The sequence below is a fragment of the Pygocentrus nattereri genome, chromosome 23 (assembly GCF_015220715.1).
Source record: "Pygocentrus nattereri isolate fPygNat1 chromosome 23, fPygNat1.pri, whole genome shotgun sequence".
Classification (NCBI taxonomy): Eukaryota; Metazoa; Chordata; class Actinopteri; order Characiformes; family Serrasalmidae; genus Pygocentrus; species Pygocentrus nattereri.
The window spans coordinates 30,266,106-30,281,628 of NC_051233.1; the positions used below are offsets into that span (position 1 = coordinate 30,266,106).

Sequence of the window (15,523 nt, forward strand, 5' to 3'; positions counted from 1 at the left end):
TTATTAAAGTTAAATAACATCCTTTTAGTCCCACAGCGGGGAAATTCTCCGTGTTACAGCAGCGAAGGGACAGCGAGGCACTCGAGTAAAAGAGAAGTGAGAAGAGAATTAACAAGCGAGTAATTCACTTTAAGTACTTAACAAGGTTTTTTAGTTCACTTGTTACTGTATAGACAATATATGAAACTAAACATTAAAATTAAACAAAATCAAATAAAAAAATGAACTATATTCTTAACAAAAATAACAATATAAAGAATTATAAATAAGGAAATTGCTGAGATGTTTACCTTGTAGCAATATTTTTCCCGAAATTCACAAGGAATATTGCACATGAGGTACTAGTTTATATCACATATGGGACGGTGAGGAGTTACTATATAAACTATTTAAATAGAAGCTCAAGAATATTTAATATTTACTCTATAGAGGGATTTTAAATATATATGCGGTTATATATATCGCACATGGAGTGTTTATTATACTGCGCAGGGGAAATGGTGATAAATTCACATCGTGTTCTGTAAATGGTGATCAATACTGAAAGTACCAAGCTGCCATTAGCAGAGACATGGATTAGGATTAGAGCGGAAATGAGGCGGGAAAACAGCGAGGAAGAGGCGGGAAAACAAGGACGTGTATACGTATATAATTTATAGCAATTATTACAACTAAACCACATCATTTCATACAGTAGATCAGCATCTTCAGGAGGATTCTGAGGGTCTTTTTTCGGATCTGCCAGTTCACGGGTTGACCACATGATGGCGGACAAGCTTCACCAGTGACGTGCATAAGAGCTTTATTTCCTACAAAATATGTAACCGTACACACACACACACACACACACACACACACTCGTGTTCACATGCTTTGGCCTTATGTTATTCTTACAGACTTTCTTCTCGGCTACTTTTTTCTTCTGTACGTTGGGCAATTATTCAGGGCAGTTTCTGCTTTGTGTGTTTCTCTGTAGTGTCTGTGTGTAACTCCGCCTCCGGTGGTTCCTTGGTTTCAACTAGGTCCTGTAGAGGACCATAAAAAGGTGCGTTCAGCATAGCAGCTTCATTCAAACTTTGAGTTTCGACTTGGAGGAAAATCAGAGAAAATGTCCGGAAGAGGAAAGGGAGGCAAAGGTCTTGGTAAAGGAGGCGCTAAGCGTCACCGCAAAGTGCTCCGCGATAACATCCAGGGCATCACCAAGCCGGCTATCCGCCGTCTGGCTCGCCGTGGCGGTGTCAAGCGTATCTCCGGTCTGATCTACGAGGAGACTCGCGGTGTGCTCAAGGTGTTCCTGGAGAACGTGATCAGGGATGCCGTCACCTACACCGAGCATGCTAAGAGAAAGACCGTCACTGCCATGGATGTGGTTTATGCCCTGAAGCGTCAGGGCCGAACCCTGTACGGCTTCGGAGGTTAAACGCTCGACTCGAACAACCACAAACCCAACGGCTCTTTTAAGAGCCCCCCACACTCCCACCAGAAGAGCTGCTCCTTATGACCCTTTTAGTAGAAATGTTTGTCCACTTTAGTTTTTTGTGAGGAAAGTGATAGTGTCTTTGTGTTTTTTTTTTTTTTTCGTGTAACACCAGCACAACAGTCGAGAATGAGGGGGGTATTTCATAACTCGACTGCGGTGACTTTCAAACCTAATGTCTAGTCAGTAAAGCCATCGAGGTGTCGCAACTTACACCTCTTACAACGGAAACCGTCAAACGCCAGCGCTGTTTTCCAGTAAAAGCCGATAGATCCGTTCAAAACCCCTTAAAAGAATCTTAAATGCGTTATATGGATCTATTTAATCCTGGAACACAATGACTTGGTTAAGTAATTTTAAGTTTAAAATGCTTTTTGAGTAAAAAAGCAAGACAATCTTAACAGTCTGAGATCTAAAATACACGATTTCTGAAAAATGGAGATGTTTGGCAGAACTCAACCTCTGAAAGGTGTTTAAAAATGTGACGCCCTTTTATGGAAAAGAGCAAAAACAAAACTTATTTGGAATATATTTGTTCAAATCGTGCTGTACAGGACGCACAAGATCACACCAGAATGCGCGGGAAAGAGAACAAAGGGAAAGTCTATCGCTAGGAGAAGGAGGAGAGGGAGGTGAATGAGAGCTGGGTGGAGGGAACGTGTACATAACACGTATGTCGATATGTAGTGCACGTTCGTGTGTTTATGGTTTTTTTCGTACAAGTCTTCATGTTCGTGTGTGTGTTGGTGCATTTGAAGACCTCGGAAGACGCCAGTGTGTGTGGGATGAATGGAGAGAGCTCTGAAACTCCTAAAATAAGAGTAATAAGTAGGTAATAATGCTGGAGAAGGTTGTGGTACGTGCCCTTCATTAACTGTAGGTAGTTTGAAGTTTGAAGGGCGGGGGGGCAGTGGGCGGACCCTAAAGTTTGACGACGCGGATTGGTTGTGGGAGGCCGTCAAATTCCAGCCAATAGAAACGAAGCCGTTTTCTTTATAAGGAAGACTCGGAGAGCGGAGCTTATTTCAGCTGTGTTTGACAAAGTTGATAGAAAGTCAAGATGAGTGGAAGAGGCAAGACCGGCGGTAAAGCCAGGGCGAAGGCCAAGACTCGCTCCTCCCGTGCTGGGCTGCAGTTCCCTGTGGGCCGTGTGCACAGACTTCTGCGTAAAGGTAACTATGCCGAGCGCGTCGGCGCCGGTGCTCCCGTCTACTTGGCCGCCGTGCTGGAGTATCTGACCGCTGAGATCCTCGAGTTGGCCGGGAACGCCGCTCGCGACAACAAGAAGACCCGTATCATCCCTCGTCACTTGCAGTTGGCTGTTCGTAACGACGAGGAGCTCAACAAACTGCTCGGAGGAGTGACCATCGCTCAAGGTGGCGTGCTGCCCAACATTCAGGCCGTCCTGCTGCCCAAGAAGACCGAGAAGCCTGCCAAGACCAAGTAAACTGGGCTTTGCTAAATTGTAATTAACCAAAGGCTCTTTTAAGAGCCACCCACCTTAACGACAAAAGTGCAGTGTTTCTATATTCCTTCTACCGTGCAACAAAGCTTTCGATTGGTTGTTAAAGGAGGGGAAAAAGAGATCATGGAATCGCCGCGTCCCACGATTAGTGTACTGAATTAAAAAGAGAAGCTACTCGAACACAAAATAAACCTTCACGAGCATCTGTTATAACTAGGCGAGTGAAGGTGAAATAACAGGCGTGTAATAATGAATGAACCAAAAATCCAAGTAAAGTTTCACAAGACGTGAAACACAAAAATCAGCACAGGCGCCCGTCGCAGCGTTGGGCAGTGTCTTGTGATTTGAAAATATTGGCGCCCAATACCGTTTAGCCAAGGCGAGGCGGGAACGAGTAAAGAAGAAAAATGACGCTAAGGAGCGTCAGGTTTGGGGCGTCTTGTAGTTTGAAAATGTTGGCGCGAAAGAAGCCGCCCAATAGCGTTTAGCTGCCGCGTGGACGGCCGTCCAATGGGAGGCGGGCACATCCAAGCCGCCCAGTGGGCGGAGAGCAGCTCCAATGCAGAAAAGCGCCGCGCTGTGCGCGCGACCTTATTCTGTCTTTTACAGAGAACAGCACAGTTTACTGCCATGGCGAGAACCAAGCAGACCGCCCGTAAGTCCACCGGTGGCAAAGCCCCGAGGAAGCAGCTGGCTACTAAGGCTGCCCGCAAGAGCGCTCCGGCCACCGGCGGCGTCAAGAAGCCTCACCGTTACAGGCCCGGTACCGTGGCTCTCCGCGAGATCCGCCGCTACCAGAAGTCCACAGAGCTGCTGATCCGCAAGCTGCCCTTTCAGCGCCTGGTGAGGGAGATCGCTCAGGACTTCAAGACCGATCTCCGCTTCCAGAGCTCTGCCGTCATGGCCCTGCAGGAGGCCAGCGAGGCTTACTTGGTGGGTCTGTTCGAGGACACCAACCTGTGCGCCATCCACGCCAAGAGAGTCACCATCATGCCTAAGGACATCCAGTTGGCCCGCCGTATCCGCGGAGAGCGCGCTTAGATTCAGCGGAGCGACCACAACTTCCTCAAACACCCAAAAGGCTCTTTTAAGAGCCGCCTCACTGTTTCAGTCCAGAAGAGCGACTTTTCTAGGAAACTCCGAGCTCTTAAATGCTGTGATGTAATAGTTTATTTCTAATTTCATGAGCAGTTTATTAATCTGCCCGTAGTTACTGCATTGTGTGGATCATGGGACTCAGTATTTAAAAGTGAGTCATTTTGTGTAGTTTCTATTTTTTTGGCCATTGTGTTGTGATGACTCAGTTTATAAACGGTGAAACTTCACGTTCCTATTTATACATATTTAGTGTCAGTTTAAGCAAATACGGTATTAACTAGTCCATTTTATTTTAATATTGTGAGGAAATTAGTAGTAATCTTACTTTAATGCCAGAGCGACCGCAGAGAGTGAGGGAGAATATTTCATAGCTCGACTGTGGTGAGTTACTCTAGCAGCGTTGTCTGAAGCCTCAAGTCGTTTAGTCAGTAAAGCCGTTATTGTTCATCGCCAAAGCATCGCGACTTTTACCTTCTACAGCAGAAACGGTGAAATGCAGCGCTGTTCTCTAAGAGAACCTGATCCATTCAAAATCCACTGGAATAACCTTGTATGCGTTACATGCACCTGGTAAACTCTAACACAGAATAACCTGAATATTTTTTTAATAATAATAAATGATTATTCTTTTTTTTTAGTAAATAAAATCAAAACAATCCAGCAGCAGTTTCAGATCCGAAATGCACAATAAAAAACATGATTTAGATCATAACAGAACTCAAAACCTCTCAAACGTGTTTAGAAATGTGACGCCATTTAATGAAAGAGCAAATTATTAAATTATAAAATTATTTGGAATATATTTGTTCAATTGTGCTTTGCGGGAAACACAGTAGATCAGAATGCGCGGGAAAGAGAACACATGACGATTGATCAAGCTTTTGTGTCCAGTGATATTGTTTTTAGTCATATTATACGGGAACTGAAAAGAAGAAGGACTATTGATATAAAAAAAACAAGAAGGTAAGAAATGGGACTTTCTGTCCTTTTAAAATATAAAGTCTGTAATTGTTTCGATGTTTTGTGTGTAAAGATGATGTTTGTTTGTTAATTGTAAACTGTTATACTTTTTGCTAAAATAAAGTTATATTTAAAAAAAAAGGAAAGAGAACAAAGAGTCTTTAGCAAGGAGGAGGAGGGGGAGAAGGAGGAGAGTGGGGGTGAATGAGAGCTGGGGGATGTCCGCCAAGCGAGCCGTTGGTCCGCCAAGCGAGCCGTTGATTGCCGTCCAATGGCCGTTTGACAGCACTGTGAAGGCGGAGCTTTGTCTGTTTTGAATATCGTAGTGTACATAAGCCGGTGCCGGGCGCTCCTCCTCATTCTTCAGTCTAATTTGAAGAGAAGAAACATGCCTGAACCAGCCAAGTCCGCCCCGAAGAAGGGATCCAAGAAGGCCGTGACCAAGACTTTCCTCTTTCCTCTTTGTGCTGCCTCCCGTGTGTGAGAGACGAAGACAAAGAGGGAAAGAAATAAAAATATTCACGGCCCTGTTTTCATCCATATAAATGCAAAACTGGATTATTCTGTCGAGGCTGGCGCTTTCCTATAATTTCACTTCTGATTAGTAATGACTTTCTATGTGCAGCGCGAAGGAATATCGAACTATTCCTGTTAACCTTGGATTCAAACTTCAAACTACCTACAGTTAATGAAGGGCACGTACCACAACCTTCTCCAACATTATTACCTATTTATTACTCTTATTTTAGGAGTTTCAGAGCTCTCTCCATTCATCCCACACACACTGGCGTCTTCTGAGGTCTTCAAATGCACCAACACACACACGAACATGAAGACTTGTACGAAAAAACAATAAACACACGAACGTGCACTACATATCGACATACGCGTTATGTACACGTTCCCTCCACCCAGCTCTCATTCACCTCCCTCTCCTCCTTCTCCTAGCGATAGACTTTCCCTTTGTTCTCTTTCCCGCGCATTCTGGTGTGATCTTGTGCGTCCTGTACAGCACGATTTGAACAAATATATTCCAAATAAGTTTTGTTATTGCTTTTTTTATAAAACGGCGTCACATTTTTAAACACCTTTCAGAGGTTGAGTTCTGCCGAACATCTCCATTTTTCAGAAATCGTGTATTTTAGATCTCAGACTGTTAAGATTGTCTTGCTTTTTTACTCAAAAAGCATTTTAAACTTAAAATTACTTTAATTAATTAGTCATTGTGTTCGAGGATTAAATAGATCCATGTAACGCATTTAAGGTTCTTTTAAGGGGTTTTGAACGGATCTATCGGCTTCTACTGGAGAAGTTTGACGGTTTCCGTTGTAAGAGGTGCAAGTTCCAACACCTCGATGGCTTTACTGACTTGACATTAGGTTTGAAAGTCACCGCAGTCGAGCTATGAAATACTCCCCCTCATTCTCTACTGTTGTGCTGGTGTTAAACGAAAAAAAAAAAGACACTATCACTTTCCTCACAAAATAAAACTAAAGTGGACAAACATCTCTACTAAAAGGGTCATAAGGAGCAGCTCTTCTGGTGGGAGTGTGGGGGGCTCTTAAAAGAGCCGTTGGGTTTGTGGTTGTTCGAGTCGAGCGTTTAACCTCCGAAGCCGTACAGGGTTCGGCCCTGACGCTTCAGGGCATAAACCACATCCATGGCAGTGACGGTCTTTCTCTTGGCATGTTCGGTGTAGGTGACGGCATCCCTGATCACGTTCTCCAGGAACACCTTGAGCACACCGCGAGTCTCCTCGTAGATCAGACCGGAGATACGCTTGACACCGCCACGACGAGCCAGACGGCGGATAGCCGGCTTGGTGATGCCCTGGATGTTATCGCGGAGCACTTTGCGGTGACGCTTAGCGCCTCCTTTACCAAGACCTTTGCCTCCCTTTCTTTTTTTTTTTTCTTAGAAGAGCCGTTGGGTTTAGTGCTGGTCGAGTCGAGCGTTTAGCCGCCGAAGCCGTACAGGGTGCGTCCCTGGCGCTTCAAGGCGTAAACCACATCCATAGCGGTGACGGTCTTTCTCTTGGCGTGCTCGGTGTAAGTGACGGCATCCCTGATCACGTTCTCCAGGAATACTTTAAGCACACCGCGGGTTTCCTCATAGATCAGACCAGAAATACGCTTGACGCCGCCACGGCGAGCCAAACGGCGGATAGCCGGCTTGGTGATGCCCTGGATGTTGTCGCGAAGAACTTTGCGATGACGCTTTGCGCCTCCTTTACCAAGACCTTTGCCTCCCTTTCCTCTTCCGGACATTTTCTCTGATTTTCCTCCAAGTCGAAACTCAAAGTTTGAATGAAGCTGCTACGCTGAACGCACCTTTTTATGGTCCTCTACAGGACCTAGTTGAAACCAAGGAACCACCGGAGGCGGAGCTACACACAGACGCTACAGAGAAACGCACAAAGCAGAAACTGCCATGAAACAATCAGTATCACTATCACCACTGTCATTATTAGTATTTCACAGCCTTACACATCTCATGTCTTTAAAAGACAAAACGTCAAACATTGTCCACATTACAAAAGAAAAAAAGATAAGATGCCTTTGTCATTGCACAGTGTACAACGAAATTAAGCAGCAATCCAACGGCGTTTTCTACATGTAGCCCCTTGTAAATGTGTGGCTAACATTTATTTCATTTCATAAAGTGACCCTGTTATTAAATGGTTTTAATTATTTAAAAACTGTATAAAAATGTCAAAATGCCACGTCTGGTGCTCAGGAGTTAAGTGTTCTCATTTGTTGTAAAAAGTTGTCAATCTCTGTTGTACACCTCCTCGCCTGCTGATTGGCGCTTTGTCTCTGTGGGGGTGAGAGGAGAGGCGTGTGTGTGTGTGTGTGTGTGTGTGTATGTGTGTGTCTAGAGAGAGGAAGGGGCGAGAGGAGAACGTGGCAGCTACAGGTAGAAAAAAGTCATGTAAAACATGTTATATTGACGTTTCTCATCAAGTTGGAGACGTGAGGCTCAGACTTCCTCTGGCCACGCTGGATTTCCCTCTCAGAGGCAAGGTAGCAGCTCTCCACTCCATTCCCCCATATTGGACCCTGAGTGAGTCCAGGCAAGTTTTTTTTCTGCGCGAAGCGGCCACTTAGTTTAAGGCCCCCACGTGCACAAGCAGCATTCGGGCCCGCCACGAGAGACACACCCAGAAAACAGGGAACCCCGTATTTGTATTTCCTTTTATTTCAATATTTCTGACCAGTTCAGTTTGAGCTTACTGTTACAGTCTGAGTGTGAGTGTGCCCACATTAGTGCTGTGTATTAATAGGGTGTTACTACACATTTCTGGGAAACCACTAAACACTAAATTGTGTATTTTGTGTTTTTTTTTTTTTTTTTTGTTATGTGACCAAACGAGATATCAGGTTTGAGTGACCAAATTGAATGAACTCTATTTTTTTTTCTAAGCTGGTTTTAATAAGTACCCCAACCCAAGACACAGTAATTCTCTGCGTTTATTTTTATTAATCAATAGAAGCTGGGGTTTTGTTTTGTTTGTTTGGGGTTTTGTTTTGTTGTAAGTTATAATAGTCACATGTCTAGAGTGTTAATCTAGATACACCAGTCATATTTGGTAAGCTAAATTATAACTGAGGTGAAATATTACTCAGAAGGGTTCCTGCACCAGCATGTATTTATAACTATGCCTGTTTTATTTAAGCAGTTTCTGACAGCTCATAATTAAATAAAAAAAGAGCATAAACTCATCTAACTCATATAGCACAGCCTAAAGTTAAGGGGGCACTACATACAGACAACAATTAAACATAAGGCTAAAATATATGAAGTGCAGATTTAAAGGAAAATAGTATAAAAATTTTAAATATAAAGAAAAAGGACTATTAAACTATAAGAAGTTCTCGTCCCTCCACAGATACTGACCTCACCCTGAATTATCATTTAATCTCTGGGAATACGAGCTGGTATGAAGCTCAGAGTTACTGCAGGAAGAGCTACACTGACCTGGTCGGCATCAGAGATCAGAACCAGAATGAAGCAGTAAATGGAAAAGGGCTGACCAGAAGAACGTCCTTCTGGATCAGCCTGCTGCGTGATAGCTGGGAGTGGACTGATGGAGGACGCTCTGCCTACAGGAACTGGACGACTGGTCAGCCTCGATCATCAGACTGTGGTGTACTGAGAAAAGGGAAATGGTCTTCAGTGCCGTGCAGTACTACTCAGCCTGCTCTGTGCTCCAACAGTAAGTCATGATTCAGTTCAGTTCAGTTCAGGATCATGAACAGGCAGTTATGAGTCACACTGCAGTATGTGGGATGAGGAAAAGCAGCAAATGGAGAAAATCAAAACTCAAACAATCTGATTGGTCGCCACTCAGTAAATCTGCATGAAGTTCATCCAGAACCAGAGCAGAGTGATGGTGTGCATCAGCGCATTAACGTGTCAGTTATGTTTATATGTTGTCTCTCTTCCCTCTTTATACAAACTCCCTGATTCTCCCAGCAGGAACGTGAATATGAAGCTCTTCTCTTGCTCTAAAGCTTCATTTTCCGTTGTTCATTTGTGTTGTTGTGTGTTTGTCAGCACTGATCCATGTCAGTGCTGAGCAGATGGACTGGGAGAGCGCTCTGGATTACTGTCGGAGAGAGAACAGGAGGGCTATTCTACGCATCCAGTCTGGTCTGGACCAGAAAGAGGTGAAGTTTGAGCTCAGGAGGAGGCGTGTCTCTGGGCATCTGTGGGTGGGGCTTGGACAGAGTCAACTCTTTGAGCTGTTGATCATCCAGTAGGCTGTCTTTGGGACCGTGGACCAAGAGAAACGAGAGACAGGCCGAGCCTGCACCCCTCAGCCGTGCTGGAACCGACACTGTGGAGACACCATTAAGGACGAAGATGGACGTTTCAGCTCTTAGAGCTGTTTGTGAACTTAAACAACCGTAAAAGGCCGATTTCTCAACCCTAGAAGTGACCAGTTCACTGTTTTCTAGCTCGGACTATGTTCCAGTCAACATGCACTTCACTAGTTTAATTCAGTCTATAAAGCAGATAAAATAATTAGTGATAAACAGTTACAGACTTTTTAAAAGGCTTTAGCTTCTCTTTGTTTATAATGTAGATTGTAGTGAAATTATATTTCTACATTTTATTTCTGTAATAACAGAGCTCTAATAACCATTTAACCTTATACTTTATTATAGCTGTTAATTTTCTGCTAAATTATTATTATTTTATTTATTTTATTCATTTTTAAAATTATCTTTATCATCATTATTATTCCATGTCTTGTGTGACCTGTTTAATGTCGTTTCTTAGCATTTTATTTAGTAACTTGATAAATTTAAGATCAGCTTGTTTTCTATGGGAAGCAGCTTAATGACTAATATTGTTTGTAGAATTAAGGGAATGACATCATATTAATAAAATTGCGTTTATTAAAAATCCTCCCTGATGTTTTTACACTATTATAGTTGCTGACTTTCAGTTCCTATTGCAGTTGTGAATTTGTTTATTCTCAGAAACTGCTGGACAAACTGCAAATTTCCTGGGAGCCACTTTGTCCTCTTAGAAAATACTGGAAACAGTCCAAACGACACACAGGCATAAATACTGGATCATAATCAGATTACGAGTCAGGAGTCTGTAGATTAGGGTTTTCCAAGCTCATTTCAAAGTTCAGAGGTCAACTGCAGCTGAGCGGGACAGTGGGGTCTCAGCTGGAGGAGGTGAGTGGGACAGTGGGGTCTCAGCTGGTGGAGGTGAACGGGACAGTTGGGTCTCAGCTTGAGGAGGTGAACGGGACACAAAGTGTTTGAGCCAGAACAGCATCTAATCTCACAGGAGTTTATTTCTTCATGCAGGCCCGGATGATCTTTTCTGGATTTACTGATTATATTTAGATGTGTAATGAAACTATAAAGGTAAATCAAGGCCGCTAAACAAGAACAGAAGCTCTCAGCTCGCCTGAGTGAAACAGCGCGACATTTATAACCTGTTCGTATTTATGAGTTTAAATAAGGAATAATGCGCTCAGGCGCATGTCCCGGATGAAGCTTGTGCGCCATCCTGTGGTCAAACCTTGAACTGGCCAGTCGGAGAAAGAGCCTCAGACTCGTTACTGTAGATGCTGATCTACTGTATGAAATGATGTGGTTTAGTTGTAATAATTACTAAAATTATTATTTTATTCCCATTTTATTTCATCACTCTTCTCACAAACCCAGTAATTCAGGAAGTCACTCAGAAACACGACGTTTCCACACTTTACCAAAGTCTCTCTTAATTAGTCAGACGCTCACACTACTCGGCTGCACTGCGCTTCTGATTCTCCAGCTGCTCGTCTCCTCGTTAAAGTACTAACGAGTTTCTGTCCCCGTCCCCCAAGTTCTCCCCCGCCCCTCCCTTTCGTGCTGCCTCCTGTGCGCGAGAGAAAGAGTTTTCCCGCCTCTTCCTCACTGTTTTCCCGCCTCATTCCCGCTCTAATCCTAATCCATGTCTCTGCAAATGGCAGCTTGGTACTTTCAGTATTGATCACCATTTACAGAACACGATGTGAATTTATCACCATTTCCCCTGCGCAGTATAATAAACACGCCATGTGCGATATATATAACCGCATATATATTTAAAATCCCTCTATAGAGTAAATATTAAATATTCTTGAGCTTCTATTTAAATACTTTATATAGTAACTTCTCACCGTCCCATATGTGATATAAACCACTGCAATATTCCATGTGAATTTCGGGAAAAAAAATTTGTTACAAAGTAAATATATAAATTATTTATTGTCTATACAGTAAGTACGTTTTGTTTTTTTTGTTTGCTTGTTAAAAGTTACTTACTCGCTTGTTAATTCTTTTACCAGACTGCCTCGCTGTCCCTTCGCTGCTGTAACAATTTCCCCGCTGTGGGACTAATAAAGGATCATCTTATCTCGTTGAGGAATGACTTTACACGGCGAAAGAAAAACGAGCTCTTTGATAGGAAAATGTGGGGGGGCTCTTAAAAGAGCCGTTTTTGAGCGGGGAAACGGGATAAGAAGGTAAAACGGCGAGTTTACTTCTTCTTGGGGGCGGCCTTTTTCGCCGCCTTGGGCTTGGTAGCTTTGGGTTTGACCACCTTCGCTTTCTTCGGGCTCTTGGTCGCCTTCTTCGGGGCCGCGGGCTTCTTAGCTTTCTTGGGAGACTTGGCGACTTTCTTGGCGGCCGCCGGTTTCTTGGCTTTCTTCGGCGATTTCTTGGCAGCTGCGGGCTTCTTCGCTGCTACCTTCTTGGGCTTCTTAGCAGCGGCGGGCTTTTTAGCGACCGCCTTCTTGGCCTTTGGAGCCGCTTTCTTTGCCACCTTCTTCTTGGGCTCGGCTTGTTTCTTGTTGAGCTTGAAGGAGCCCGAGGCGCCGGTGCCTTTGGTCTGCACCAGAGTGCCCTTCGTCACGAGGCTCTTGACGGCGATCTTGACGCGGGACTTGTTCTTGTCCACGTCGTAACCGCCGGCAGCCAGAGCTTTCTTGAGGGCGGCGAGAGACACGCCGCTCCTCTCCTTAGACTGCGAAACAGCCTTGACGATGAGCTCGCCGACGCTGGGGCCGGCTTTCTTGGGCGGGGCGGCGCGCTTCTTCTTGGGAGCTTTGGCCGGCGCGGCGGCGGCTGGAGCGGGAGCGGCTTCTGCCATCGTTCTGCTTTTGCTGCGATCGGAGAGAGAATGAGCGGAGCTGTGCTGTTCAGAGGAACCTCCCTCTCAGGCGACGGGCCGCCTCTTAAAAGCCACATGAGAACGGTGAAGACTCAATCAGGCGGGCGCTGTGCGGCCATACCTCAGTGACGCGCTCGCACTTGTGTTTTCTCGTGATATTTATCGGGTAAAATAAGAGCGAGAACGCCGCTTGTCGAGCGCCCAACGGCTCGATCCTCTAGAAGAGGCTCTGTCGTGTGTCCTGAGTCCGGGAATGAGCGCGCAGCGACGCCTCGTTTCGCAAGGCGCGTTCAAGAGGGCGCCGCGCGCTCGCCGCTCCGAACGAGATGCGACGCTTTTAACGCGATAATCGGTGGAAAATGGTGGCAAACGGCGAGGTGAGCCTTCTGACAGCTTGACGACCCATTCGGGGAGAGCCTCGGCGACGGCGCGGGGGAACAACGAGCGGTCAAGCGCCCAGTTTATTATGGGTAAAACGAGCTTTCTTGGAGCGAGTAAAGCACACGCGTAAGCAAGCGGGCGCCATGGGCAGAGCTGCTCTCTACTGATGTCCTGGTGTATAAAGCGCTTTATATAAACTTTGGCTTGACCAGTGGTAAATAAACCCCCAAGCTCCTTCTCACTCTAATTAACTTAATTCTAACCTCTCCGTCTCACTAGTGGGAAGTAACCATGAACTTCTTATAATCTTACTAGAAATAAACCTCACTGTTCTCTGACCCTAACATGATTTTAGTCAAAACTCATCATAAACCTAGTGGGAACTAACTGTGAAATACTCAGACTGCAGCATAAGACTAAGGCCCAGCTCCACACCGACTTTGAATCACTCTTCTCACAAGCCTGACGACTCAACATCTCCCTTCAGTCACCCCAGCTTCACCATAAGTATGAGCTCTGGCCCAAAAAAATCCTATGGCTTGCTCCAACTACATAATAGGCCCATGTCTTGGCCTCAGCAACAATCAAAGTTCTTGACCTAAATATATTTTCACGTCACCATAAACTTAAAACCTCGTTCTAAATCTGCTAAGACTTTAACTGCATGATAAGCCTGAGGCCTAGCTGTAAGTCTGATTTGGCCTACCTTACGACATGGGCTTAAAGCCGAGCTCTGTACCCGATTTTAATTCTCTAATTTCATCAGAAGTCTAATGATACATTTGAGTTCACTCTTACTCCATCACAAGCCTGATGCCCTGCCCTAAGCTTGCTTAGACGTTCTTTAACTGGATGTACTGTTATTCACTCTGACTTAACCACAAGCCTAGGGCCTAAAGCTGAGCTCTAAACCCACCATCGCTCTCTCTCTATACAGTGTAAGCCTGTGGCCTAGCAGGAAAGATCATATTGCGTCTACTTTGGAAGTCAAACGCCTTGCCCTACACTGACTTTCACGATCTCTGAGTTCAGCGCTATGGCAGCTGATACTCTGACTATTGTATAAACCTGAGGCTGATCTCAGCTGATCTCAGTCTTACTGACTACAATTTAAATCTGAGGTCTAGCTGGACAGCTCCTTTCACTTTCTCTAGCTTCACCGAGAGCTTAATGGCACATCTTGCACCTACTTTTGCTTTATCACCACAACTTCTTCACAAACTTGATGACTTGCTCTCTTCCTCTCCCCCTTAACTTTTCAATAACTCCATCAGGAGCCAAAGCCCTAGCCTTATGTTTATTTTAACTTCATCACTAGCCTGATGCCAAGCTCCACAGCTACTTTAACTTACTCTGACTACTTTGAAGACAAAGAACAAACCAACATAAAACTACTTTTACTCCCTCTTCCATCAGCAATAGCCTAATGCTTAGCTCTTAACCTACCTGTACTCCCTGGCACCTTATCATCAGCTTAAGGCTGGGGTGTGCAGTGTTATTCACAAAAGGCCGGTGTGGCTGCTATACGATAGGTGTCGTGTGTTGTTAATATAATAATTATTAATTTGACTAATATTATTAAGCAATGAAGTTATGATTATGTGGACTTTGCTTGTTTTCATATTTATTAATTGTTCATTTGTAAAAAAAGAGAAAAAAAAACATGCCAGTGAGACTCTCTACAATAAGCAGAAACTTCAGATGTCGCTAATGTAATCGCCTTCTATCGTCTCTTTTCTATTTTTTGGATTTGGCAAAAGCTCCAATTAAAGTCGTAACTGAGTCGGGACTTTTCGAGCACCTGCTGAATTGTAATTGAAAGGTGCTTCGTTTTAATATGAGAATGCATGTTTGATGTGTTTCCATCCATACTGCACTACTGAAAGCACTTCTAACGCTGGTGTCCTTTTATTCATTCATTCATTCATTTATTTATTTATTTTATTTTGTTATATGTAATTTTTTACACATATTTCGTGAAGTAGCAGTCTGCAGTTTGGGACGTGGCCAGAGAGTAATGAAACTTTAGTCAGAAAGCACTCTGAATCGTAAAGTTAATATAAACGTTAGCAACCCAAACCCTCCTAGTCTGTTACCATAACAACACATTATGCTAAAGCTGTTTTATTCCCGTATATATGGTCATCGTTGCTATTCACTGCTCTCATCACTGAGCTCGCGTTTAAAGTTGGCTCAGCTACCCCACGCTCCAGCGAGGGAGCCCCCCTCACCAACCTGACAACCAGATCCCATTGCAAACAACAAATGCAGCGCATGAATTGCGAACGCTGCCAAAACGCGCTTTCAAAATAAAAGTTTTTAAAGATTTTCTGCTTTTCTGTGGTTTAATTTTTGGGTGGGACAAATCTACATGTTTCTGATATTGAGTGGGACACGATCCCCCATTACCCCCCCCCCTCCCGGTTCCTACGCCAATACTTGACTCACAACTAACACTCGTCGTCATTGTGGATTTTCCC

General features: G+C 44.3%; 5 protein-coding genes across 5 annotated transcripts; 2 read left to right on the top strand and 3 right to left on the bottom strand.

Moving 5' to 3' along the window:
• The first annotated feature begins 2,520 nt into the window (after positions 1 to 2,520).
• Positions 2,521 to 2,941, top strand: LOC119262264 (histone H2A-like). The gene has a single exon (XM_037533586.1). The coding sequence runs from the start codon at positions 2,538 to 2,540 to the stop codon at positions 2,922 to 2,924; it is 387 nt and encodes a 128-aa protein (XP_037389483.1). The 5' UTR covers positions 2,521 to 2,537; the 3' UTR covers positions 2,925 to 2,941.
• Positions 2,942 to 6,553: 3,612 nt separating this feature from the next.
• LOC108418432 (histone H4) lies at positions 6,554 to 7,276 on the bottom strand. The gene is made up of 2 exons (XM_037533588.1): positions 7,240 to 7,276; positions 6,554 to 6,886 (listed from the first exon to the last, which is right to left on the bottom strand). The coding sequence occupies exons 1-2, from the start codon at positions 7,265 to 7,267 to the stop codon at positions 6,603 to 6,605; spliced, it is 312 nt and encodes a 103-aa protein (XP_037389485.1). The 5' UTR covers positions 7,268 to 7,276; the 3' UTR covers positions 6,554 to 6,602.
• Positions 6,804 to 7,276, bottom strand: LOC119262266 (histone H4). Its single transcript, XM_037533589.1, has one exon. The coding sequence runs from the start codon at positions 7,265 to 7,267 to the stop codon at positions 6,956 to 6,958; it is 312 nt and encodes a 103-aa protein (XP_037389486.1). The 5' UTR covers positions 7,268 to 7,276; the 3' UTR covers positions 6,804 to 6,955.
• Positions 7,277 to 7,716: 440 nt separating this feature from the next.
• On the top strand, positions 7,717 to 10,001 carry LOC119262230 (L-selectin-like). Its single transcript, XM_037533312.1, has 3 exons — positions 7,717 to 7,723; positions 8,890 to 9,216; positions 9,558 to 10,001. Exons 1-3 carry the CDS (start codon positions 7,717 to 7,719, stop codon positions 9,761 to 9,763), a joined length of 540 nt encoding a protein of 179 aa, XP_037389209.1. The 3' UTR covers positions 9,764 to 10,001.
• A 1,903-nt stretch (positions 10,002 to 11,904) lies between these two features.
• Positions 11,905 to 12,678, bottom strand: LOC119262261 (histone H1-like). Its single transcript, XM_037533583.1, has one exon. It carries the CDS (start codon positions 12,639 to 12,641, stop codon positions 12,030 to 12,032), a length of 612 nt encoding a protein of 203 aa, XP_037389480.1. The 5' UTR covers positions 12,642 to 12,678; the 3' UTR covers positions 11,905 to 12,029.
• Positions 12,679 to 15,523: the final 2,845 nt, after the last annotated feature.

Bases quoted from the DNA above. Each gene is read 5' to 3' on its own strand.
- LOC119262264 (XM_037533586.1), top strand. From the start codon at position 2,538: ATGAGTGGAAGAGGCAAGACCGGCGGTAAAGCCAGGGCGAAGGCCAAG.
- LOC108418432 (XM_037533588.1), bottom strand. From the start codon at position 7,267: ATGTCCGGAAGAGGAAAGGGAGGCAAAG. The intron at 6,887-7,239 runs GTCTTGGTAAAG...AGGGAGGCAAAG, and splicing joins AAGAGGAAAGGGAGGCAAAG to GTCTTGGTAAAGGAGGCGCT.
- LOC119262266 (XM_037533589.1), bottom strand. From the start codon at position 7,267: ATGTCCGGAAGAGGAAAGGGAGGCAAAGGTCTTGGTAAAGGAGGCGCA.
- LOC119262230 (XM_037533312.1), top strand. The intron at 9,217-9,557 runs GTAAGTCATGAT...TGTGTTTGTCAG, and splicing joins GCCTGCTCTGTGCTCCAACA to CACTGATCCATGTCAGTGCT.
- LOC119262261 (XM_037533583.1), bottom strand. From the start codon at position 12,641: ATGGCAGAAGCCGCTCCCGCTCCAGCCGCCGCCGCGCCGGCCAAAGCT.